This window comes from Hypanus sabinus, chromosome 8 (assembly GCF_030144855.1).
Source record: "Hypanus sabinus isolate sHypSab1 chromosome 8, sHypSab1.hap1, whole genome shotgun sequence".
Classification (NCBI taxonomy): Eukaryota; Metazoa; Chordata; class Chondrichthyes; order Myliobatiformes; family Dasyatidae; genus Hypanus; species Hypanus sabinus.
The window spans coordinates 28,977,129-28,989,934 of NC_082713.1; the positions used below are offsets into that span (position 1 = coordinate 28,977,129).

The window sequence follows — 12,806 nt, forward strand, 5'->3', positions numbered from 1 at the left end:
CACTGTACATATAACTCTCTGGCAACAGAAGGGTAATATTGCCACAAATAGTTGCACTTACGACACAAGTCAGAAAAGAAACAGTATAACACTACTAGGGCTTCATATGTGATGGGACATGGGTGATGGCAGGGAGTTCTGTAGTCTCAAGGCCTGGAGAAAGAAGCTGTTTCCCATCCTAACAGTCCTTGTCCTAATGCAATGTACCTTCTGTATCCTGTTGTAGTCAATATTATGGTGGGAGGCACAGAAGGGGAAAGGCTGAGAGTATTGTTTCTACTCAACACTAAGTATGAGTGTTCATCATTGCCGATCAACTACCAAAGTCAGGAGGTGGTAAGGCTCAGCTAGGAGGGATTCAGTGTTGTGATAGGAGGGTCCTGGGTTTGGGGCTAGACTAGGAACCCTCATGGAGAAGGTGACAAGATGGTGTGATATTGGTAGTAACACTGTGTCTCAACTCTGGGGGTTTGCCACAGTCTTCAAGTTCTGTAATGTACAGTCTCACATTTTGCCCATGGGTACATGGGTTTCTGACTGGGCACATTGATACTTCCACATCTAAAAGACGTGGTGATAAGTTTAATTGGCCACTGTAAATTGCCCCTTAGTATAGGGCATTTGAAGAGCAGCTGGCAGGTATGTGAGAATAAGTTACAGGGCTGCTGGAAAATACATTAATGGTACAGGATTGAAGCAAACTACTGGGAGCTAGCATTGATCTGGTGGGCCAAATAGCCACATTCTGTGCAACGATATGAGGTATTATATGGATTTTACTTAAAGAGCCTTCAGCTGAAGTTGGGAGCCAGCCTCACTGACTGGGACTCTGCTCAATTTTCACAAGGAGGGACTAATCACAATGAAATCCTGCTTCTGCATGAGTGAACCACACTATCTGCAGGCTATGAGCTGGGTAAATGAGATTTTCACAAGGGGCATCTGGACATGCATTGTGTCTTCTCAAATGCCATTACTTATGCTATTGTGTGCTAACAAAAGCACGTGCAGAGACACAAACTATGTAGTCAGTTTTCTGATTTTAAGAAAATCTCTTACTATCACATAAACTTTGCACAAATTGATAGATTTTCTACTTGTGTATTTATTATTGATCGACTTCAGCGCAGAATAGACCATTCCAGCCCTCTGAGCAGTACTGCCCAGCAATCTCTGGCTTAACCCTGGTCTAATCACGGGACAATTTACAATGACCGATTAGCCTACCAACCGGTACGACTTTGGACAGTGGGAGGAAACGGGAACAAACTGGAAGAAACCCACGCGGCCATGGGGATAATGTACAAACTCCATACAGACAGTGGCGAGATTGGACCCTGGGCGCTGGTACTGTCAAGCGTTGTGCTAACCATCACATTACCATGCCACCCTATTTATAATGAAAAGAGGAAGAATTAATATGAAAAAGCATCAAATGCAATCTATCAAATTTATTGACTTGTAAATAACTGGAAGCTGTATTACCTTGAGTTGGTGCGAATACTCCCTCTGCATTTAACAAAAGGCTATTGCAGTTTTCCAACCAGTATTAAAATTGGACAAAATTACTTGTGTCATACACTTTAAAATACAGTGCCAATTATTTTCGGTTACCAGACAAGCTGGTGTATTATCACTGGGATACAAAGGGGTGTTATATAAATAAATGATGCACGGCAACGTTCTCCTTCTCATTATTTACTGGATGTGTGTGACAACACACTTGTGTTTTATTGCCTTGTTTTGAATAGCGGGGTGACTTTTAGTAGCTGTACAGTAGATTTTTACAAAACATTTTTAGACTCAAATTTCTAACCAGAAAACTAAGGCCGACTCCCAATGCAATACCGTAGATGCACTGTCAGAAAAATCATCAAACCAAGCTCTTGCTCTCCCTTTCAGTTGTAAAAGATTCCAGGAAAGATTATATTCTGGCCAGCAGGTATTTCTCAATAATGTTACTGAGGCAGAGTACCAGATGAGGGATTTTTAAATGTTACTCAGTGTTCATTTCACAATAAATGTGCTGATGGTTCGTACCCAGCCCTCTTCAATATTTTAATACTTTCACCCTGTGAGGCTGTTACTTCCACCTTTTCTCTTTGTTGATACTTCGTAAATTGTCAACATTAAGTTCAAGCTCAAATTTAATTATCATTCAACCATATGTGTGTATACAGACAACAAACGGTATTGTTCCTCTGGGGCCAAGGTGCAGAATGCAGTACTATATACAATCACTCACAGCAGACAGCACATACAGTCACAAAATAATATTCACGCAAGTCCCTGAGTGGCATGGCCTGGAGATTGATGGTACATGTGTTGTTGTCCTGGGGCCGTGATTTTACAAGAATAAGCACACAGCAGCTCCTCATCTCACACTGGGTCAGACACACACGAAGGCAGTCCAGCTTGTCTTCCAGGGAGTGAACACTGCAGAGCAGCACCGAAAGGAGAGCCAGCCTGCGGGGACCAGCTCCTAACCCAGCACGTCCACTGCATCTCGCTCGCTGCCTCTGCCACCTCCTCCCCTGGGTGGTTGTATCACGAGACGGCACATTTAAGTTGTTATAGCTAGGAAGAAAATAGATGTGCCCAAATTTAGGGAAATCTGAAGCAAAACTCCGGCTGGAATCATCTTTTATAGCCGATTGGAAGGCAGAACCATGATTTATAATAGCAGACTTCTTAGAATTCAATATTTTTACAGTGAGGGGAATCTAAATTAAATTGCTGTCCTCTCTGATAAATGTGACTGCAGTAAGGTACTTCAGAGAGAGAGTTCATAATACAGACACCGTGCCTGCTACTCACGAGTAAATTGTTCTTGCTGTCCAACAAAGAGACTGCTCGAGTAAATATTTCTCTGCTGTTCAAGCTCTGTTAGGGCTTGGAATGCTGTAGTACCGATGACAGAGAAAGGCTTTTGCTCCTTTATGCATGCTCAGAGTTTGACCTTTCCATATCTAGCCAATCCTCACTGAGAGCAGCTGCTTGGAGGGGGGAATAAACACAGGGCATCTCTGCAAGTAATTGCCCTGTTAACAATTCCAACAAAGCTTCTATTGTAATCAGAAGCAACACGAGCAAAATGCTGCAGGAACTCAGCAGGCCAGGCAGCACCTATGGAAAGGAGTAAACAGTCGACGTTTCTGGCTGAGACCCTTCGTCAGCACTGGAAAGGAAGAAAATTCAGAGTAAGAAGGTGTGGGGAGGGGAGGAAGAAGTACAAGGTGGGAGATGATGAACCGGGAGAGGAGAAGAGGTGAAGTAAAGAGTTGGGAAGTTGAAAGGTGAAAGAGATAAAGCGCTGGAGAAGGGGGAATTTGATAGAAGACCATGGAAGAAAGGGAAGGGGGAGGAGCACCCGAGGAAGGAGATGGACAGGTGGGAAGATAAGGTGAGAGAGGGAAACAGGAATGGTAAACTGGGTGAGGGGCAATGACCGGAAGTTTGAGAAATCAATGTTCATGCCATCGGGTTGGAGGCCACCTGGATGAAATTTAAGGTGTTGCTCCTCCAACCTGAGTGAGGCTTCATTGTGTCAGTGGAAAAAGCCATGGACTGACGTGTGGGAATGGGAAGTAGAATTAAAATGGTGGCTACCAAGACATCTTGCTTCTTCTGGTGGACTGATCGGTGAAGTGGTCTCCCAGTCTACTTCGGGTCTCACCGATATACAGGAGACCACACGATGCAGTAGATGCGCCCAATAGACTTGTAGGTGAAATGTCGCCTCACTTGGAAGGGCTATCTGGGGCTGTGAATGGTAGTGAGGGAGAAGGTATAGGGGCAGGAATGATTGCCCCAGGAATGTAGGGGCAAGATTTCTGTTCACAAGGATAAGTACCAGGAAGGAGATCAGTGGGGAGGGATGAGTGAACAAGGGAGTCAAGTAGGGAGTGATCCCTGCGGAAAGTGGGGGAGAAGGTACTTGGTGGTAGGATCTCTGCCATTCAGGGCTCCAAACTGTCCTTCCAGGTGAAGCGAGTCTGTTGGGGTCATCTGTATGCAGTGCTCCTGCTGTGGCCTCCTGTATATCGATGACGCCCGACGTAGATTGGGGAACTACTTCTTCAAACACCTTTGCTCCATCTGCCAGAAAAAGTGGGATCTCCCAGTAGCCAACACAAGGAAATCTGCAGATGCTGGAAATTCAAACAACACACACACAGCAGGCCAGGCAGCATCTCCCAGTAGCCACCCATTTCAATTCTTCTTCCCATTCCCATTCTGACATGTCATCTCATGGTCTTTTCGACCGTTGTGATGAGGCCTCACTTAAGTTGGAGGAGCAGCACGTTATAGTCCATCCGGGCAGCCTCCAACCTGATGACATGAACATCGATTTCTGTAATTTCTGATAATTGCCCCGCCCCCCCACTCCCTTCACCATTTTCCATTTCTGTTCCCCTCTCTCCTCATCTCCTTACCTGCCCATCACCTCCCTCTGGTGCTGCCCCACTTCCCTTTCTTCCACGGTCTTCTATCCTCTGCTATCAGGTTTCCCCCTTTTCCACCCTCTTTCACTAATGAACTTCCCAGTTCTTCACCCCTTCCTCCACTCCCGGTTTCTCCTAACACCTACTACCGTCCTTCCTCCTCCCCTCCCCCACCTTCTTACTCGGACTTCTCTTTCTTTCCAGTCTTGATGTAGGGTCTCGGCCTGAAGCATGCAATCTTTTCCGTACATGCCTCCTGGCCTGTTGAGTCCCTCCCAGCATTTTGTGTGTGTGTGAATTTGGATTTCCAGCACCTGCAGATTTTCTCTTGGAATCTTGATGCTGCTCCTTGTGTAATTATCAAGCTGCTGAGGGAATGCATGCATTGCCTCACTCCTGCACAACAAAATATGTGTGTGTGTGTGTGTGTGTGTGTGTGTGTCTGCAAGCTTCGTTCATTGGTTATAGTCGTATAGAATTGACAACAGAATCAATAAGTTAGTGTGTTGTGTGTCCCAATCCTCCAGTAGTGAATTTGTGCCAAGACCGAACATTGGCAGTAAGTCAGAAGCAACCTAGCCAATATAACTATCTGTCACAATGTTGATCTGTTTTATGATACAGTTGAATCCTTCCAAGTTTTTTCTTTAATATCACTTCCTCCAGACTAGCAATATATGTATGTGTCTGTGAATGTAGATGACAGTGTTCATTGTCACCAGTGTCCCCACATTCGCTTGATGTATCCTTTTACATGCGGGTTGCTGTTGAAGTAGCATTCTATTAATTCCACATTGCCCAGTCTCGTCCATTTATGGTTTGTTCTGCTAGCTGATTTATTATCAGATGGTCCGTGAGTATGTCAGGAAGATGGCCCCAAAGATAACGTGCTAGGAGAATACCTCAGACAGCAGGCAGGGGACAAGGAAATGGGAGTGGGTGAAGCAGAGCCAGAGGACCAGAGGCCATGGCAGGACAAATCACTCCACAGGATATCAGAAGTGGCTGATGTAAGGAAGTCCTACCAATGGCTGGAAATGGCAGGGCTAAGGGACAGCACAGAGGCACTGCTCATGACAGCACAATAACAATAGAAGCATGGGGCTATCACACCAGACAAGACCCTAGACGCAGACTGTGCAAGGAATCCACTGAATCCATTCCAGCACATAGTAGCTGGTAGGGACGGTGTTCACTGAACGGCACAACCACGTTGTAGGAATTGTGTACAGGAACATCTGTGCTGAGTAGAGATTAGACACCTCCAAGTCCAAATGGGAAACATCCGAGAAGATGGTGGAGATTGACAAAGCTAAGATACTGTACAAATACAGACTGATAAGCAGGTACTGGCCAACCAGTCAGACATAGTACTACTGGACAAGGAACAGGAGAAAGCAATAGTAATAGATGAGGCAATCCCGAATTACAGTAATGTCAGGAAGAAAGAATATGAGAATTTGGAGAAATACGAAGGTTTGAAAGAGCAGATAGAAAGGATGTAGAAGGTTAAAGCCAGAGTAGTCCTGGTGTTGATAGGAGCACTTGGAGCTGTGACACCCACACTGGGAGAGTGGCTCCAACAACATCTGAGATCTTGGTCCTGAAGAGCACACTGCTAGGAACAGCAAGGATACTGTGCTGAACCCTTAAGCTCCCAGGCCTCTGACAGAGGACCCTAGATTGAGGGGAAAAATATACATGCACACCACCCCAAAGGGATGAGGAAAAAATGTACATGCCCACACACACAACATTCAATCACGGTAAAAAAGCTGCTTTCTAAGAGTACTTAACATTCTGCTGGAAGTACATTAATGTTTTGAGATCCTTGTAGTTATGTCAGTTCTTACAGTCACCTTTTAAAAAATAAGTTGCATCACATTTATGTTTTCTTTCTTTTAAATTTTTTATTAATTTTAAACAAACATAAATGAAACATGAATACAGAGAGTTTGAGAGTACATAATTAATAGGTTAAAGTATAAATACAAATAGATGATAATCCATATATAATAACCTCCCAAACTCATAGTAATTACAAAAAATGGAGTAAATAAGAAACCTCCCCCCCCACAAAAAAAAATAACCAACATGGGCCATAGCGTTATGTCAAATATACACAGTAGCGTCAATAACTCCGCACCTCCATCCAAGTAATTAAGGATAATAAAAGTAAGGTTTAGGAAAAGTCAGTTTAGCTCATATGAATGAAAATGTTGAATAAATGGTCTCCAAGTTTCTTCAAATTTAACTGAAGGGTCAAAGACAACACTTCTAATTTTTTCTAAACTCAAACAAGAAATAGTTTGAGAAAACCACTGAAATATAGTTGGAGGATTAATTTCTTTCCAGTTCAAGAGGATGGATCTTCTAGCCATTAATGTAACAAATGCAATCATCTGCCAGGCTGAGGGGGATAAGCAACTATTATCCACCATTGGTAAACCGAAAAATGCAGTAATGGGATGCGGTTACAATTTAATATTCAGAACTGTTGAAATAGTACCGAAAATACCTTTCCAATAATTTTGCAAGCAAGGGCAAGACCAAAACATGTGGGTCAATGAAGGTTCCAGTTGCCAAGAATGATGTTTAGCTGTCTGGGGAGCTTTTACACGTTTTTAATGAGGTGTTTGTTTGATTCTAACTAATCCTTTTATTTCTCCAGATTTTTACTCGATCAGTAATTGAGCCCATCGTTCCTGTGGCGCCTGTCAAAGATGTGACGACGTCTCCAGTCACAACACCACCTGAAAATGTGAGCGGGCTGAACAGTCAGCTCTGCAGAAACACCGACAAGCAAAGGAAGAAATCCAAGATGACAGATGAAGAGATCCTTGAAAAATTAAGTATGTATTTAAAAGCAATCCCTCTTGACTATCACTGCAGACTTTTTATTTCAACAAGGAATATTAACTAATTACTATGATAGATATTCCTTTCTAATGTATTAATCTACACAAAAACAAGTTCTACATATTATGAGTCCAGTATCTTTATATTTAACATGAACTTTTCTTTCAGGAAGCATAGTTAGTGTGGGTGATCCCAAAAAGAAGTACACGAGGTTTGAAAAGATTGGCCAAGGGTAAGTGCAAAATCTTCCTACATTGTAGAGAAATGATCACTTTTTCAATGTAAAGCTATATGATTGTATAACCAAACTTGAAACTGATATCAACAATAACATTAATAAATCAGGATTCTACCTAGTCATTTTTGCTTTATTGTTTATGATAACGAACTTCTGATAAAACTTCTAGCAGTTTTAATTTAGAAGCAGGACTTCATAATAAACTACATTGCCTTCCATAAAATGACAATCTGCTATTTTAGTTGTGGCTTCCTGGTTCAGTCCGTAGTAGATCCATGCACAGTTTACCTTTCCATGACGGGACTGCTGGTCAATTTATACCTTGCCCTTCACTCCTCATCACCTTCTCCTGTCAGTGATTGATTGTAAACACGATCTGGAAATCCAAGCGCGCACACAGAATGCGGGAAGAACTCAGCAGGTCAAAGAGTACCTATGGAAAAGAATAAACAGTTAATGTATGGGCTGAAACCCTTCATCAGGACTAATTGTGCTTGCTGCAGGATTCTGTAATTCCAGTCCTTGGCATTCAGTGTCACTTTTATAGTGTTAGAGATTAGTCTGGAGTTATGAAAACCTGGATAGCAGATATTAATTAAAATGAGAGACAATCTTCAGGAAGTAAAAACTGTTCAACTGATAGACTCGGGTTATCAAAACCAATTGTTGGATGTGGGACGTTCTAATTCTGTACCATTCAAATGGTCTATGCAGGGAAGACAATACATGTCCACGTTATGGGGAACGGCAAATAGGTGGAGATGAGTCCATGGTCAGATGAGCCATGATCATATTGAAAAAGCAAATCCTAGCCGGCCGGCTCTCCCGTCCATTCTGCTCTCCAGTGGACATTAAATTTGACTGCATCTGTGGCAATGATATACTCGGCGTGAGTACAGGAATGGGCAGAATCCTGGACTCCGCCATTCAGCTGTTTATTTAAGTAACAGATTTTTTCCCCCAAGCCATCGGACTACCAACCTACTGACCTCTGCTGTGCCTATTATCTTGTTTATTATTTATTGTAATGCCTGCACTGTTCTGTGTACTTTATGCAGTCCTAGGTAGGTCTATAGTGTAGGGTAGTTTTTGTGTTGGTTTACGTAGCTCAGTGTAGTTTTTGTATTGTTCATGTAGCACCATGTTCCTGGAGGAACGTTGTTTCATTTTTACTGTATACTGTACCAGCAGTTATGGTCAAAATGACAATAAAAGCGACTTGAATGGTGCTACAGGCTCTATGGGCCAGATGGCCTACTCCTTCTCCTATTTTTTTATGTTCGTTGGTTGCTGTTGAGAACTTTAGGATGAGATCTGTGATCATCTCCTGCATTAACACATTGTTAAAGGTGTATCCTTGCTACCTAATGCATAGTTCAGGGCAGCTCTGCTTCATTACTTAATATTCTGACTGGTGATATATTTTGGGAGCCATCCCTGAACACTAACAAAACAGAGGTTATTTGGATGCCAGGTTATTTGTGCTCAGAAGCTTTTGGAACAGACAGTAGTATTGAATATTCAGAGAGTTGGGATATGCCACCATTGTAAATATGGAGTTCTGCAGAGCTACCCATTAAGTATTGAGTTGACTTTATTTCTTGCTCCCCTCACATACATGAGGAGTAAAAATCTTTGTTACGTCTCCATCTAAATGTGCAGTGTGCAATCATAGTAATTTATAATGAATAGAATAGTCAGTGTAACATAGAGTACACTCAAATCAGTGTGAGTTCATCAGTTTGATGGCCTGGCGGAAGAAGTTGTCCTGGAGCCTGTTGGTCCTGGCTTTTATGCCACGGTGCCATTTCCCAGATGGTAGTAGGAACTAAAACCATTGAAAATGTAGTTATTGTTTATTATTGGCTTTCTGTTCAAAGGGTATAAAACATTGTGCAGGGACAGAAGAACTAGATTCCCTCCAGATGATCTGAATAAAGTGCCACGGTATGTAATGGTCAGTGCGAGGATATTACAGAGAGCTGCTGAGTTCAGAGTTCAGTTCCAGCGCCATACGGTAAGGAGTCTCTGTACATCCTCCCCGTGGAAGGCCTGGGTTTTCTCCGGTTTCCTCCCTCAGTCCGAAGACGTAGCGGGTAGGTTAATTGGTCAGTGTAAGTTGTCCCGTGATTAGGTTAGAGTTAACAGGTTTGTCAGTGGCTCAAAGGGCCGGAAGGGCCTTCTCCATGGTGTATTGCTAAATAAATAAATGACCAAATAGAGCTTTTGTATCTCCCAGTGACATCTTCCCTGTGACTCAGTTTGGATTGTCTCATCAATAGAAGGAAGAAGCTCCAAAGCATGGATTGGGGGAGAGACTCCATTTAGTCTTTGAATGGGCCATGATCATACACTACTAAGCACATTCGGAATACACTTGAGTTCAATGTGGGACATTTTCTAGGTGTTTGATTAAGCCATCAGTCAGTTCAGCACCAGGATTGTTTAGCAACTGTTCCATGGAGGATGTGCTTCTTTTATTAATGTGACACTATTCAAATCTAAAGTACTCAGATATTCTGTGATGTGATCTTTGTTCATCACTCAGAATTTCCCCAGAAATTTGTTTACTATGTTATGGAGTAACACGCACAAACCTCCAAGAGGACCTCAACATTTTGGTACTTTGGATGTTTGTGTGCCTCAATGACCCAGACAGCAATGCTGGCTGGAGTCAGGCTTTGTGCTTCGGCTCTTGATAGGGTCATCCATGCCAAACAGGCCAAAGGGTAGAGGATAGACTCTATCCTCTATCGGCCCTCCAGGTTCAGGGATTCAACTCAGAGTTAATAACCTGACTACTGAAACAAAACTGTCATGGAAACAGCAGTGAAGAATTCTTCCACATCGGAGTGTGATGGTATTCATGAGTCTCCACCCAGGACTCGCGTGACTGGCCGTAGTGAAAACCGAGGGAAAGCTAGTGACACAATGAAGGAAGCATTGAACACTGCCAGAAATGGAGAACCTTCACTGCAGCCCTAAATGCCAGCGGCATAACAGGCAATAACTGGGTAACGCACACAAAATGCTGGAGGAGCTCAGGAGGTCAGGCAGTATCTATGGAGATTGAAATCAATTGACATTTCTGACTTGGTACCCTTCATCAGGACTGATGACTGAGTGTGTGTTACTCTGGATTTCCAGAGTCCTGACGAGGTCTCTCACCCCGATATATCGATTATTTATTCATTTCCACAGATGCTGCCTGACCTGCTGTGTTTCTCCGTCATTTTGTGTGTGTTGATCTGCAGAATCTCGTGTTTATGTTTAATTAGGTGGTGTTTGCGGCATTAGTAGGAGTTCCTGCAGGTTTCTTCGCAAAATGCAATTGATTGGATTGACAGGTTTCAAATGACCGAGAATCAGGAGGTGGTGTTTGATCGAAGGCCAGAGCTACTTCTGTCCACAGGTGAAGATGGGGGTGTACTTTCACAGAGATGAGGCTGCACTTCTCAGCCAGAGGATGGTGAGTGCTGAATTTCATTGTTACAGGCGGCTGTGATAGCCAAGTCATTGGGTGTATTTAAAGTGGAGACTTATAAATTCTTGATTAGTAAGGACTTCATAGGTTACGGGGAGAAGGCAGAATGAGATTGAAAGGGTTAATAAGTCAGCCATGCTGGAATGGTGGAGCAGACTTGATGGGCCAAATGGCCTAATTCTGCTCCTGTGTCTTATGGTGGGTCAAGGTTGGCTTTGTCAGTGGTGTGAAGGTTTTATCTGAAATGTATTTGAGTGTTCATTTATACAGAGGATGTGAGTGTTGCTGAGGATACCTGAATTTATTGTGCATCCCTAATTGCTCTGAACCATACAGGCAGCTGAAAATTGACCACATTATTTGGGGTTGGAGTCATTAATGAATTTAGTATGTATGGCAAATTTATTTCCGTGAATGGATATTAAAGGACATGAATTTCACTCTCTTCCCTGTGTTAAAGCCATCTACTAAATGTCCTTAACTCTGGGTTAAACAACGGCTACCTGCTAGTGGGATGAGGGGGACTGCAGGATCATCAGACTTGTGAAAACGTTCCTCTTTGAAAAGGGTCTGGTTCATTGTGGAGAGACCTATACTCCAAATTAGACTGGGTGTTTAAGTATAGTTACTACCCCTCAACCAGCAGGCTCCTGAACCAAAGGTGAAAACTTCACTCAACTTCACTTGCCCCATCACTGAACTGTTCCCACGACCTATGGACTCACTTTCAAGGGCTCTTAGAAACATAGAAAACCTACAGCACAATACAGGCCCTTCAGCCCACAATGCTGTGCTGATCATGTACTTACTTTAGAAATTACCTAGGGTTTCTCATGGCCCTCTATTTTTCTAAGCTCCATGTACCTATCTAAAAGTCTCTTAAAAGACCCTATCGTATCCACCTCCACCACCGTTGCCGGCAGCCCATTCCACACACTCACCACTCTCTGTGTAAAATATTTACCCCTCATATCTCCTCTGTACCTACTTCCAAGCACCTTAAAACTGTGCCCTCTCGTGTTAGCCATTTCAGCCCTGGGGGGGAAGCCTCTGACTATCCACATGATCGACTCTTCATCTCCTGTTCTTGATATTTACTGCTTATTTATTTATTTATTTATTTATGTGTTTGTTTGTTTATCTATCTTTCTTTCTCTTCCCCCCCCCCCCACCAAAACCTGAGCTCCAAGCATAGCCAAGCACACTCATTTCTCGATTGCTAGAAACTTTTGAACTATTCTAGTGGTGTTTAGTATGTTTGCTTTCTGGAGATTTGCATAAATATTGCTCTGTAGGTTTTATTGTTTATGCCATTGTGTAGTGATTTTAGGATGACCCCTGTTGTAGATATTACTAATGGGACAATCTATTGATACCCTATTGATGTTCCATGACTTTTAATTTCTTTTTTTAATTCAGCATATTTCTGTTGTTTTGAACTTATTTCTGAATTTTGTTTGTGTTATTATGATTATTTTTTTTTCTTTTTGTACTTGCATAGTTTGTTACCTTCTGCACACTGGTTGTCCACCCTGTTGCTGCGGTCTTTCATTGACTCTATTTTGCTTATTGAATTTATTGAGTATGCTCGCAAGAAAACAAATCTTGGGTTGTATATGGTGACCTACTTGTATTTTGATAATACAAGTATGCCACTTGTAATCTGAACTTTGAGTGTTGATGAGCATGAGATGTGAAATATAGTAGAATGTTATCTGGACAGGTACAATTCATTGTTCATCTTCTTCCATCACAGGCAAAACCAGAAGTGCTTTCGTGC

At 42.6% G+C, this 12,806-nt stretch overlaps 1 protein-coding gene across 4 annotated transcripts in view; it reads left to right on the top strand.

Moving 5' to 3' along the window:
- Positions 1 to 12,806, top strand: part of LOC132398005 (serine/threonine-protein kinase PAK 3) — a 235,378-nt gene that overhangs the window by 181,168 nt on the left and 41,404 nt on the right. For all 4 annotated transcript variants that reach the window (XM_059976884.1, XM_059976885.1, XM_059976882.1 and 1 more), the window contains 2 exons: positions 7,117 to 7,297; positions 7,473 to 7,536. In XM_059976884.1, coding sequence (XP_059832867.1) covers positions 7,117 to 7,297; positions 7,473 to 7,536 — 245 coding nt within the window. The remainder of the gene's footprint in view (positions 1 to 7,116; positions 7,298 to 7,472; positions 7,537 to 12,806) is intronic.